The sequence below is a fragment of the Phacochoerus africanus genome, chromosome 3 (genome assembly GCF_016906955.1).
Source record: "Phacochoerus africanus isolate WHEZ1 chromosome 3, ROS_Pafr_v1, whole genome shotgun sequence".
In the NCBI taxonomy this organism is placed as follows: domain Eukaryota; kingdom Metazoa; phylum Chordata; class Mammalia; order Artiodactyla; family Suidae; genus Phacochoerus; species Phacochoerus africanus.
The window spans coordinates 14,809,199-14,821,337 of record NC_062546.1 but is presented as its reverse complement, the minus strand read 5'-3'; the positions used below and the strand labels follow the sequence as shown (position 1 = coordinate 14,821,337).

General features: G+C 55.5%; 1 protein-coding gene across 1 annotated transcript in view; it reads right to left on the bottom strand.

Moving 5' to 3' along the window:
* Positions 1-5,717: 5,717 nt before the first annotated feature.
* CDH22 (cadherin 22) overlaps positions 5,718-12,139 on the bottom strand; it is a 75,611-nt gene continuing 69,189 nt past the window's right edge. Inside the window, exons 10-11 of the mRNA XM_047770294.1 lie at positions 10,720-10,971; positions 5,718-7,003 (exon numbers count right to left, since the gene is read on the bottom strand). Coding sequence (XP_047626250.1) covers positions 6,450-7,003; positions 10,720-10,971 — 806 coding nt within the window. The 3' untranslated portion in view covers positions 5,718-6,449. The remainder of the gene's footprint in view (positions 7,004-10,719; positions 10,972-12,139) is intronic.

Sequence of the window (12,139 nt, the reverse complement as noted above, 5' to 3'; positions counted from 1 at the left end):
TGTTCAGGCAGCAGAAAGGAGAAAGGAGTGGGAAATAGAGGCTAAATGCATGGGTCAACAGTCTTTTAAGGAGGTGTTCCCAGAAGCTGCCACTTAACAATTCTGCTTGGATTGTGTTGACAGGACTCAGTCCATGTGATACAGGGTTATAATGGAGACTGGGGAATGCAGTCTTTGTAGATGGCCATGGGCCCAGCTAAAAACTGGGGGTTTTCTGATTAAAGAAGGTGAGAATGTGAGCTCCTCACCTCTTTACTGGTCTCCCTCTCTCTCCTCTCATCCTCTGATCTACCCTGGACATGACAGCCAGAGTGATCCTTCTAAAATGCAAATCCATACATCGTGTTGCCAGATTCAGTAAATAAAAATACAGGATTCCGGTTAAATGTGAATTTCAGATAGACAATGATACATTATTTAGCATAAGTAGGGCCTGTGCAATATCTAGGACATACTAATGCTACAACTCCTGTTTGCTATTTATCTGAAATTCAAATGTAACTGGACGCCCTGTAGTTTATGGGTCCACCCTTTCCATATAGCTTTCATGGTTCCCCTTCATTCTTGGGAAAAGGCCAAGGTCTTGGGAGGGGTTTATTGGGTTCTTTACAACCTGTCCTCCATCTGACCTGTCAAGGCCCAGTATTTCTGGACAAGCCCTGTGCTGCTACTATGTCTCCCAGCCTTCAAGCCTTTGCTTAAGTTGTTTCATCAGCCTGGAAGGCCCTTCTCTATCTGAGAACCCTGTGCCTCCAGGAGGGGCCATGGCCTCTGTATTTCTACCTCCCTGGGACAAGGTAGGGGTGAGAGATTAGGTGATGAATGAAACAAGTCCAAGGCTACACAGCAAATGAGGGGCAGGTTTGCAGCAGCCACCTGGACCCGTGTGACTCTCTCCCCAGGGCTCTCTGCGCCCAGCTGGCTCACATGGGCCCAGCACTGGGATCTCTCTCTCTGGGACCTTCATTCTCTACAAGCGCAACGCTCCCAGCGCACAGGGGGTTAAGCCAGCCTCGGAGATGGGAGCTGGAGCCCATGGAGTCCTTTCTGACAATAAAGCTAATGAATCCCTCCTTGCCGTTTTCTCTTGCACAATAACATTTAATCATCATTTGCACAGCAGATGAGAAGTTTGCAGCAGATGCAATTCTGCGTGAGTGGCGATTTCTGTGTGTGGGAAGCATGCCTGCTGTCCCCAGCACACCTGACAATCTGGGGCTGGGACAGGCAGCTCCCCAGAGGGGGAGTGTGTGCTCCCACGTGCCAGGGCTCTAACCCCACACACGTGTGGAGATGGGCTTCAGAGGCACGTGGCTATCTGCGTGCATGCCTGTGTGCGGAGTTTGACACACGTGGCACGGCTATGGGTGGACCATGGTGGGCCCACCTGAAGGCGCACGTGGACCGGAGGTGGTGAGGTGCCAGTGGACACGTGGTGTGGAAGTGGAGGTACATGCGTGTAGACAGGCAGACACGTGGGGGTATATATCATGGCACGTGTGTGTGTCCTTGTGGATCCAAGCACTTGCTGGAGGACGCCTTTTAGTTAGATGCTTGTGAGCATGTATATTATGTACACACAGACCTACGGGCTCACATATGCACACACACCTATGGGCATGATGCAGCTGAATGTAGAGTTTGTACCTGATGCTTCCTGAGGCTACACACGCTTTCCTGCACATGCATGCAAATATGCATTTGCATTGTGCACGCGTGCATGGAGCTCTGAGTTCATATGCACAGGCAGGTCCAAGGGGATAAGCATACGGGTACCATGTACCTGCATGGGAGGGTCTGGGGACCCATGTGAGTCTGTGAACGAGTGCGTGCCTGAATGGGGAAATGTAATGGCCCGCCCGAAGGGTATTCGTGGACATGTATGTACATGCATGTAAGAGAACACAGCCATGGAAGGTACATGTATGCTCTGTGTACAAATTTGTGTGCACACGTGAGAGGGTGCCTCTAGCACATGCATGGCATGCTGGCACGTGACCACATGGGCAGAACTGCAGGGAAATGCTCTGTGTGCATGTGTCTGCACTGTGCCCCCAGCTAGGAACATGTCTGAAGGTACACACGTGCCCGCATCACGTGCTGGCTGGAGTATGTGGGCGTGCGGGTCCACGCGGGTGCAGCGCATTGAAGCGTGAACACGCTTGCCTCCGAGTGAGGGCTGACAGGGTTACATTTTCCAAAGGCTCAGCGGCCAGTGACAGAGCTGGCCTGAGAGCGCTTGCTGGCAGGAGGTAAGTGGAGCTGCTGATTCGTGACCCGGGGGTGGGCAGGATGACGGCTGGCTGGCTGATGGATGCAGCACTCAGCCGCCCCCTCTGACAGCAGCCTGCTCTCTGAGCTGCCTGAAGCAGGAGGTGGGAGGTTAGTTCTTGACCTGTGTGCTGGGCGCTGCCTTCCCATGCCCCTGCCACCACGTGCAGACGCGCACACACGGGTACCTACTGGAGAGGCACCGTGCGCCCCAGCTCTGCCATCTGTCTGAACTGCCTCCCCTTCTGGCCAACCGCTCCTCTCTCCTCCCCACACTCCCCCAGAAACTCCACTCTGAATGCGAACTGTCCTGTTCTGCACAGATTCGTGGCCAGGTGGGTGTGAAACGGTCCCGGGCTTTATAAGCTTTGCGTCCCTGGGCCAGGCCCTCCCCGTCTGTGAGCACTGGGTTCCTCGTCTCTAAAACGGGGCTCCACATGGTAAACAGAGTCCGCCCTCCATAGGTCTTACCTGTTTAGTAATAATTACCTACAGGGCTTAGAAGAGCGCCTGGCATGCAGCAAGTGCCATGGAAGGGGGCTGTCATCATCCTTGTTACCACCATTGTCATTAATATCCCCAGTTCTAAAATTCTTGGCCAATTGTACATCAATTCTTGCTCATGACCCTGGATGCCCTTTTATCCCGTGCTGATGACAGTGATAGAGATGGTGACAACAAAAGGGACATTTTTTTTTTTTTCTTTTCATTTTCCCAGATGCCTTGAAAGGAGGGCAGACGTGGTAAAGGGAAGGCTCTTTGTTTTCTGAGCTCCTTGGTAGAGGTAGGGGTGCCCAAATAGAGCCTGGATAACACAGGGAGAGGAAAACGGAGCTCGTGGGGCAACGTGGTGGGAACCAACGTGACGGATGGCCAAAGGCTGTCTACGCCACCATGAGGCCCTTGTCTGTGACCCCAGATCATCATAAAAACGTACAAAGCTCACGAAACGCTGGGCCTTGGTGGAAACCTTGCAGAACCCAGAGAAGGGGCTGGACTCACGTATTTCACTCCTGGCTTGGTTCAGGGCCCAGTGGAGATGACAGGTGCCGTGCAGGAGCTGGAAGCAGAGGGAACCAGGGGAGCGTTACCTCTCCCCACCTCCACCTGGGGATCAGCTGCAATCCCCCAGGGAGGCTTGAGGACTCCCACGGGCTGTACAGGACGGCGGTGGTGGAGGAACAAACTCTCCCAGGACACAGAGACTGACACCAGATATGTGCAGGCCACGTGACCCGTGCTTCCTCTGTGTCAGGCACTGTGTGTGCTGCGGACAGTGGAGGTTCTGGGGGCCAGAGCACCCCCATTAAATCTTGGCATCTCTATTTACTAGCTGTTTGCTCTTAGGCAAGTTACTTAACTATTTTTGTGCCTCCATTTCTCACCTATAAAATGAGGGCTACTTCATTGGGGGGATGAAGGGTTAAAGGAGTTAATTCACTTGAAGTGCTTCAAGCGTGGGAAATGCTTGGGAAGTGTCAGCCGTAATTACTGCATTTTCTCCTCAGTACAGCCCTATGGAGTAGGTGTTCTAATGTGTGTCCTTTATGAGTAAGAAAACGGAGGCACAGAGAGGGTAAACAATGTGTCCAAAGTCACACAGCTGGAAAACAGAAGAGCTAGAGGCTCTGGATGAATAACAGTTTTTATTTCTGGCAAGATCTTTAATGCTGTGTGACTTTGAGAAAGTCATTCCCCACATATGGGGCTTGGACAGGATGTTCAAGGGTCTTTATGACTCTGTTTGTTTGTCCTTCCAGACATGCAACCTGCCTCTCATCTCCTTCTTGGCAGGGTCAAAGTCAAGGCAACTGGCACATGTGGGAGGAACACAGACTTGGAATCAGAGGTCCTGTGTTGTCCCAGCTCTGTCCCCTACCAGCTGGGTGGCCAGCCAGTCACTTCACTCCTCTGGGTCTGGGCGTCAGCTTCCCTCTCTACAAGGAAGGTGGCAATACACCACCCGAGAGTTGCTGGGATTCTGTATGCAGAGTGGGGCCCACGTGGGCCAGAGAGGGGATCACTAGAATCCCCCCGGGTCCCCAAGTTATAACACCCATTTGTAGCATGAGCTACAGCAACCACGGATTAAGGCTCCAATATGGATGATGGTCCCGAGATGCCCCAACTCGGGCCAACCACACTCACCCCATAGCCCTCAGCGGCTGTTAGGAGATCTGTTCAAGTTGAGCAAAGCATCATTTCTTGGCCTGGCCTTCACAGTCTTTTCTCAGTCTTCCTCCAATCAGCCTTTTCTACTCACCCAGCAACCCAGCCCTGGGGACCACACGCCTCTCCCAAAGCCGCCACATGCTTCTGGCCACTCCCCCGCTCCCAGCCTTTGAGGATGCTCTTCTCTCTGCCTGGAATGCTTTGCCTGCTTGGCCATCTGGTACACCTCATACTCATTCTTCAAGATCCTGCTGGAGTCACCTCCGCTGGGAATTATTCTTTCTTCAGTATTTCCAGGACCTTATTCTGTCCATTCTGCCACCACTCTTTACCCAGAGCATTGCTATTGGCTGCTTCTGGCCCCCTGCCTCCTGCCCCCACCCGGTTGGGCCCTGAGTTCCTGGAAGGCAAGAACTACTTAAACGCTCTGTGTAACCTTGAGTGGGTTACTACTCTCTGAGCCTCAGTTTCTTCACCTGTGAACCGGGGCTGACAGTATCTGAGACAATACAGGTAAGACACTCAGGACATAATGACTCTCTCTGGATCTGTCAACAGTGGACCTTGACAAATGTGGTGGGAATGAATGACTGCTCCCTGGGAGGGTAAAAAGTAAGGCGCATGAGCATTTATTGAGCACTTTCGATGTGGCAGGAAGGCACTGAGATCAGAGCTTAACATTTGTTATCTCCCCTAAGCCTCTTAACAACTCTTTAAGGAGGGGACTCTCATTAGCCCTGTTTTACAGATGAAGAAACTGAGGCTTCAGCAGTTACAGACCTCGAGGAAGGTTGCCCACCTAGTAGGAGCTAGAATTCAAAGACAATCAATGTGAAATGAATGAATCACTTGGGGATGAGGTAGGAGGACAAATAACCTGTACCTTGCAATCAAATGGTTTTAGAGCTGGAGGCTCTGAGGGGTGACTTAGCCCTGGGGTTCTTAACTTGGGGTCCGTGGATGGGGAGACTGCTGGGTTCCCGGACCAAATAGATATGGTTCCCGCCACACCCAGTGGCTTCTGACCCCTCCATTTCCCGCCAACCCTCCCCTCTCATCCAAGTCCTGGAGTAGCCCACCTTGTTCTCTGCTGGCACCCCTGCCAGGGGTCCCACTCCAGTGTTGCCCAAGCCTCTGGAAGGCTGTCCAGTTGCTGGGGACGTCCCTCCTCCCCGCTCAGAGGAAGAGTGACACTGATGGCCCATTTTCTCCTCCCTTGGGGATGTTGGGAGAAGGGGGAGGCAGATATGCTGGGCTTCTAATAAAGACAAAGATAGTAACAGCATCAAAGGCTACCATTTATTGAACACCTACTATGTGCCAGGCACTGTCCTAACCACTTGACACCTGTGAACCCTTTTTATCCTCACAACTCTTCGAGGTAGGTTCATTATTTGCCTTGTTTGACGTAGAAGGAAAACTGAGGCCCAGAGAAGTGGGGTACCTTGCCCAAGGCCAGGTAGCTGGTGGGTGCCATGGCTCCACCATACACCAGCCAAGTGTCCTTAGGTCACAGCCACTTCTCTGGGTGGCTTTCTCCACCTGTTACCTGTAGGGACCCACCTCATGGTTTCTGTGACGACTCGGATGGTCTCTGCAGTGTCCCAGCACACAGTAGGCGCTTAGTAAATGAACAGCCTTTCCGTTCTTCTTAACGCTGATGGGGGTTACCTGGGGAGCGTGGGAGCATCCTCCCTCCAGGCTTCTTGTCCAAGCCAGGAGGGAGCAACGCCGCCCTAGCTCCCTGTCTAACCCCAGAGCCAGGCAGTGCCCGTTCTCGTAGAAGTTTTAATGACGTTGGTCGTGATGCCCGCACCTCTGGGCGAAAGCTGCCCACCCCTCCTCCTCCAGGGGAGGGCTGCTGTCGGGGAGTGCAACCCCAACAAGTCCCCCCACCCCCGCCTTCTGGCCGTCCCGGGAAGGTAGGAGGGGTTGGGGAAGGGGATGAACAGGGGACGTGCTTTGTCCTGGGGTCCAGTCGGGTCCTGGGTGACAGGGAGGGCGGGCTAGGAGGCTGGGGTCTCCTCGTCGGGGCGGTGACCAGCGTAGAGCGCGGCCAGGGGCCGGAAGCGCGGGCCCCAGCTGCTGAGAAAGGCGAAGTCCTGCTCGGAGCCCGACGAGCCGCTGTGCAGCGAGCTGAGCGAGCCCGCCGGGGAGTCCGCGCCCTCGAAGGCGTAGGTCTGGAAGGCGTCGTAGGGCGGCACCGACAGGTCCCCGTCCGCCAGCGCCACCTTGCGGCTGATGAAGTCCCTGAACACTGAGAAGTCCGGCTCCGGGCTCGGCGGCCCCTGCGGGAGCGAGTGGCGCTCCGAGGGCAGGTGGGCCTGCGGGGGGCTCCCCGCGCCCCCGCCCGGGCCCCCGCCGCCGCTCCCGTCGCCGCCCTTGAGCTCGCCGAAGTCGTAGAGGCTCCGCAGCGCCGACATGTCATAGGCCTCGGTGTCTTGCTCCCCGCCGCCCTCATCGTTGTATTTGATGACATTGTCCCGCATGTCTTCGTCTTCGTCGGAGCTCAGGTGGCTCTTGTGGTGGCGCCTGAGGGTGAGGATCAGCAGCACCAGAACTGTGCACGAGACAGAGGTGAGCGCATGAGGGCCAAGCCCTGCCCAGGGCAGTCGGGGGAACACCCCGCCCCTCCTCCCCAGCAGAGCCGGTTCGGCCTAAACGCTCATGCAAGATTCCTAGATTTCTGTGCAAAAACAGCTTTCTCACAGTCTGGGAACTGAGATGGCTATCTGGATAGGTAGTGAGCTACCCATCTTGAGAGGTGTGCAAATCAAGACTACACCACCACTGAGGGTGGGGTGGGGACAGAGAGCAGTGTTAAGAGATTTCACGGGTGTGGAGGGCGGGACCCAATCTCTGAGGTCTCCCTCTTCAACCCTATGAAGAGATACAACCCTGTGAGGTTCCTAGGTGCTGAGGGGTGGAACAGGGGCAGCTGAGGTCTGGGGCGGGGGGAATGAAATGTGGCTGACCCTGACCTTTCACTCTCTCCCTCCTCTGCCCACTCCAGAAACCCTGAGCGCCCTGTCAGCCCTTTGAGTCTCAGGTCAAGCCATTTCCTGCAGGAGCCCTTCCCTGAGAGCTTCAGGCCAGGCTCAGGACCATCCCCTCCAAGCTCCCCTGAGGAGGGGTTCCCCTCTCTATCACCCTGGTTCGGTCCCTGGACTAGAGGCATCAAGCATCTCCTGGAAACTGGTTAGAAACACAAACTCTAAGGTCTCGCCCTAGATCTCCTGGGTGGGGGCCCAGCAGTCTGCTCCCATAAGGCCTCCAGGTGATGCACAGGCAGCTTAAGTTGGAAAGCCACGACTCCATCATAGCCAGACCTTACTGTGTTACCATGTTGGTCTCGCCTCACCCCAAAACCCATGCTGCGAACTACCTTGAGGACCTGGGGAATGTTCCCCCCGGGTGCGGCCTGGCACGCAGTAAGCACGAGAACCACACTTGTTGAATGAATGAGTGAATGAAGAACAGGATGGAGATCTGAGTGATGCAAGGATGAGCAAATGAATGACTCATCCTTTCTTGGCTCACTTGCCTTCCAGGGCTCCGCCTTCTCTTCCTCCTCCCACCTCACTGATAACCGGTCCTCAAGCTTCTTTTTTGTGGCATATGGAAGTTCCTGGGCTAGAGGTCAAATCGGAGCTGCAGCTGCTAGCCTATGTCACAGCCACAATGACACCGGATCCAAGCTGGCCACAATGCTGGATCCTTAACCTACCGAGTGAGGCCAGGGATTGACCACACATCCTCCCAGAGACAACACTGGGTCTTTAACCTACTGAGCCATAACAGGAACTCCCCAGTTCTCAGCCTTCTAAGCAAGCATCTCCTCTCCTCTCTGACTTCCTGCCATCAGATGTCTCAGGACTCAGTCCTGGGTCCTGTATCCACACGCCCTCTCTTGGCATGTTCCTTGTCTCGTGGCTTTCAGTTCCATTTAGAGACTGACAAACGCCATACTGCAGCCTCCAGCCTGGACTTCTCCCCTGAAACCTAGATTGTACATCCAATTTCCTCTCCAATAAGTCCTCGGGGTTGACTGGGAGCACTGCAACCTTAACATGTCCAAATTCGAAATAATAATCTCTCCCCCTTCCTACCCGCAGTCTCCCCATCTCAGCGATGGCAACCCCAACTTGCCAGGTACTCAGGGCTTCTTGTCTCTTTCATTCACTGATGAATCTCAGTGCCTAGAATAACTTAGCACATGGAGGAACACGCTTGGATGGATAAATAAGGAATCCATGAGCAAATGAGAGAATTAGATAGATAGGCGGGTGGATGGATGGACAGACACATGCTGCCTGTCATGTCAGCTAGACTCTTCCTGCTGCTCCCAACAGCTCAGGCCAGGCCAGTGGCCAGAACCAGCTGCAAGGGCCATGGGGCAGGGTGCTGGCTCACGACCTAACAAGGTGGCTCACGACAGGGAAGGAGGTGGGATCCGGGGACAGGTCGGAGGGAGGGAAGGTGTCAGGAGAGAAGCGGAAAAAATGGATGGACAGCTTCCGGAGCTGGAGGCCGGGAGCTGCGGAGGGGGATGCCCATGAGAGCAGATGGTGGGGAGCTCGGGCGGCGGGCGACAGATGTGCCAGGCCTGATCAGCGATTCCGCCCGTCACCTTTAGAGCACTGATGTGCACTTTCTTCGTTTGTGGGCAATTAGGCAGAAATTTGTTTGCACTGCCTCGGAAAATGAAACTGCTGTAAAGTGCACCCTCTGGAAAAAGGGTTTCTGAGCCATGGGCTGGGGCGGGGGGGGGGGGGGGGAGGAGGCGTGGCTCCCAGCTGGGAGGAGGCTGCGGTGGGGGGGGGGCTCTGCAGAGGCTGAAGGGGTCCCGGGGAGGCAGGGCGGGGGGGGGGGCAGCGAGGTGAATCTCCCAGGGAACTGAGCAAACCCCGGATCTGCGAGGAAGCCCTGCCTTGAGTTCCTCCAGCCCAGACTGTTCCCGCAAGTCCAGCAGTCGGGACCGAGTGAGGCCGTCCCCGCTTCAATGGCCGGAGGTGGCACTATGGCCACCTGAATCCAGTTTAGCTCCTGAACCTTGACTGAGCCATAACAGGAATGCCCCAGTTCTTAGCCTTCTAAGCAAGCATCTCCTCTCCTCTCTGACTTCCTGCCATCACTGAGTGAAGAACTGGGGACACTTTGGGGGTTCAACTGGCTGCTGGTGCACCTGATACCAGAGTAGATTGTGCCCCCTCCCCAAGTGTCCTCAGATTTTACCCCACGGCCCCAGGGTTTTATCCCTGGTTTAGATTCAGAGCAGGTGGGGGAGTTAAAGGAGCAGGGAACACAGGGCAAAAAGACCTCATTTCAAGTCAGAAGACTAACCGGGTCCCCTTTAGCGAGCCACCCCACCTCCCTGAGCCTTGGTTTCCTCATCTGAAAAATGGGGATGATCTATCTGGCTGAATGTTGTGAGGTTCACAAGAGCCTTTTTACTAAAAGCACTATGTACAGAACACAATAGGACAATAGACGTGAGAGGATTTCTTTTTGAGTCTTTGGCCGCCCCTCGGCGGGTGGAGTTCCCGGGCCAGGGATCAGATCTGAGCTACAGTTGCAACCTATGCTGCAGCTGCTGCAACGCCAGATCTTTAACCCACTGTGTCAGGCCAGGCCAGGGATTGAACCCACGTCCCAGAGCCCCCAAGGGGCCGTTGGTCCTGTTGTGCCACAGCGGGAACTCTGACATGAGAGAATTTTAAAAAACATTCTTGGCTTTTGGAGTTCCCGTTGTGACTCAGTGGTGAATGAATCCAACTAGGAACCATGAGGTTGCAGGTTCTATCCCTGGCCTTAGGGTTAAGGATCTGGTGTTGCCATGAGCTGTAGCGTAGGTTGCAGCTGCGGCTCGGATCCCGCGTTGCTGTGGCTGTGGTGTAGGCCAGTGGCCACAGCTCCGATTCAACCCCTAGCCTGGGAACCTCCATATGCCGCGGGTGTGGTCCTAGAAAAGACACACACACACAAATATTCTCGGCTTTTAAAAATTAGGGAGAGTTTGGGCCAGGGAGAGGGTGAGCCAGTACGAATTTAATCTCAGCTGGGGGCTGACTCCTCCTGGGGCTGCTCTGAGGATGCTTCTTGCTTCTTGCAGGAGCTGCATGTTCGAATGTGGGAGAAGAGTCAGGGAATCTCCTTGCCGGGAGAGGGAAAGTGAGACTCGACGGGGCCCACTCGGGGAGGAAATGCGGGGCCCGAGGACGGGGGCCGGTTGGCCCGGGGGTGGGGCTGGGGGGCACTGGCTCTTGGCCGACTCACCAACCAGGATGAGGACACAGACCAAGAGGGCGATGAGGGCACCCGGGCTGAGGGAGGCGGCCATGACGAAGGCCGTGGTGTTGCAGGACTGGATGGCACCGGAGCTGTCGCAGCCACAGATGCGGATGGTGAGTGTGCCCGTGCTGCTCAGCGTGGGTGGCCCGCTGTCCACCACCAGGATGGGCAGGAAGAACACGTCCTGCTCCTGCCGGTTGAAGCCCAGGTGCTGCGTGTGCACCGCAGCCGTGTTGTCTGTGCCGGGGGAAAGGGAGTGGCGTGAGACTTGGGGTCAGCCTCCCCCGCCGCCTCCCCATTCCTCCCAGCCTCTGCCTCCCTCTGCCCCCAGCTCCTGCCTCCCAGCTGACCCATAGGCCTACTCCCTGATCTCCCCACTGCCTGAAGAGCTTGTCCCCAGCCATAGAGCCCACAATTCTGTCCTTAGCTGTCCTAAGATTCTATTCCCAGCTGTCTCAAAATTCCATTTTCAGCTCTTCCAAGATTTTGTCCCCAGCTGTGCCAAGGTCCTGTCCCCAGCTCTTCCAAGATTCTGTCCCCAGCTGGGCCAAGGTCTTGTCCCCAGCTATTCCAAGATTCTGTCCCCAGCTGGGCCAAGGTCTTGTCCCTGGCTATGTCATTTTTTTTTGGTCATTTGTCTCAACAGCATTTTTGCTGTTATTGTTCCACATTCCACCCCAGCCACCCAATGCACACTGGCCCTGGCGTCCTACGGCCCTTGAGTTGTGGCTTGCTGGGCCCGGACAAGTTCTGGGTCATCAGAGAAGACTGGGCAGTCGGGCTGGCACCTGCCTTTGGCCTGAGGGAACTCCGTGCCAGGAGTCTAAGAGTTGAGACTGGAGGGCTGGGGGTGTGGCCCCTGGATCCCGAAGAGGAGACCCTAGAACACCAACCTCTTATCTCCCCCACTTCTTTCCTTTTCTTTTTTTGGCCACACCCACAGCATACAGAAATTCCCAAGCCAGAGGTCGCATCTGAGCTGCAGCTGTGACCTAGGCCACAGCTGTGGCAACACCGGATCCCTAACCCACTGAGCGAGGCCAGGGATGGAACCCGCATCCTCACAGAGACAACGTCGGGTCCTTAACCTGCTGAGTCACAATGGGAACTCCCCCAGCTCTTTCCTTTGGATGCTTGTGGCCTGAGGACAGTGACCTCACACGAGTCATACTCATCTCGTGCTTCAGCCTAGTGCTGGGCGTGCCAGTGAGGACTGGGGGTGGTGGGGTCTGAACATGCCTGGGTGGAAATAAAACACAGGCTGAGGTGTAGGTGCGCCCACCTTCCCTGCCCTCCCACCTCCTCCGCACTTCTGTTGGGGTCAGGCCATCCCTGGCCCTCCATCCTTTTAGTGGCTGCCAGCGTGGTGGTCCAGAGGTGCTCAGAGCCCAGCTGGCTGCTGCCC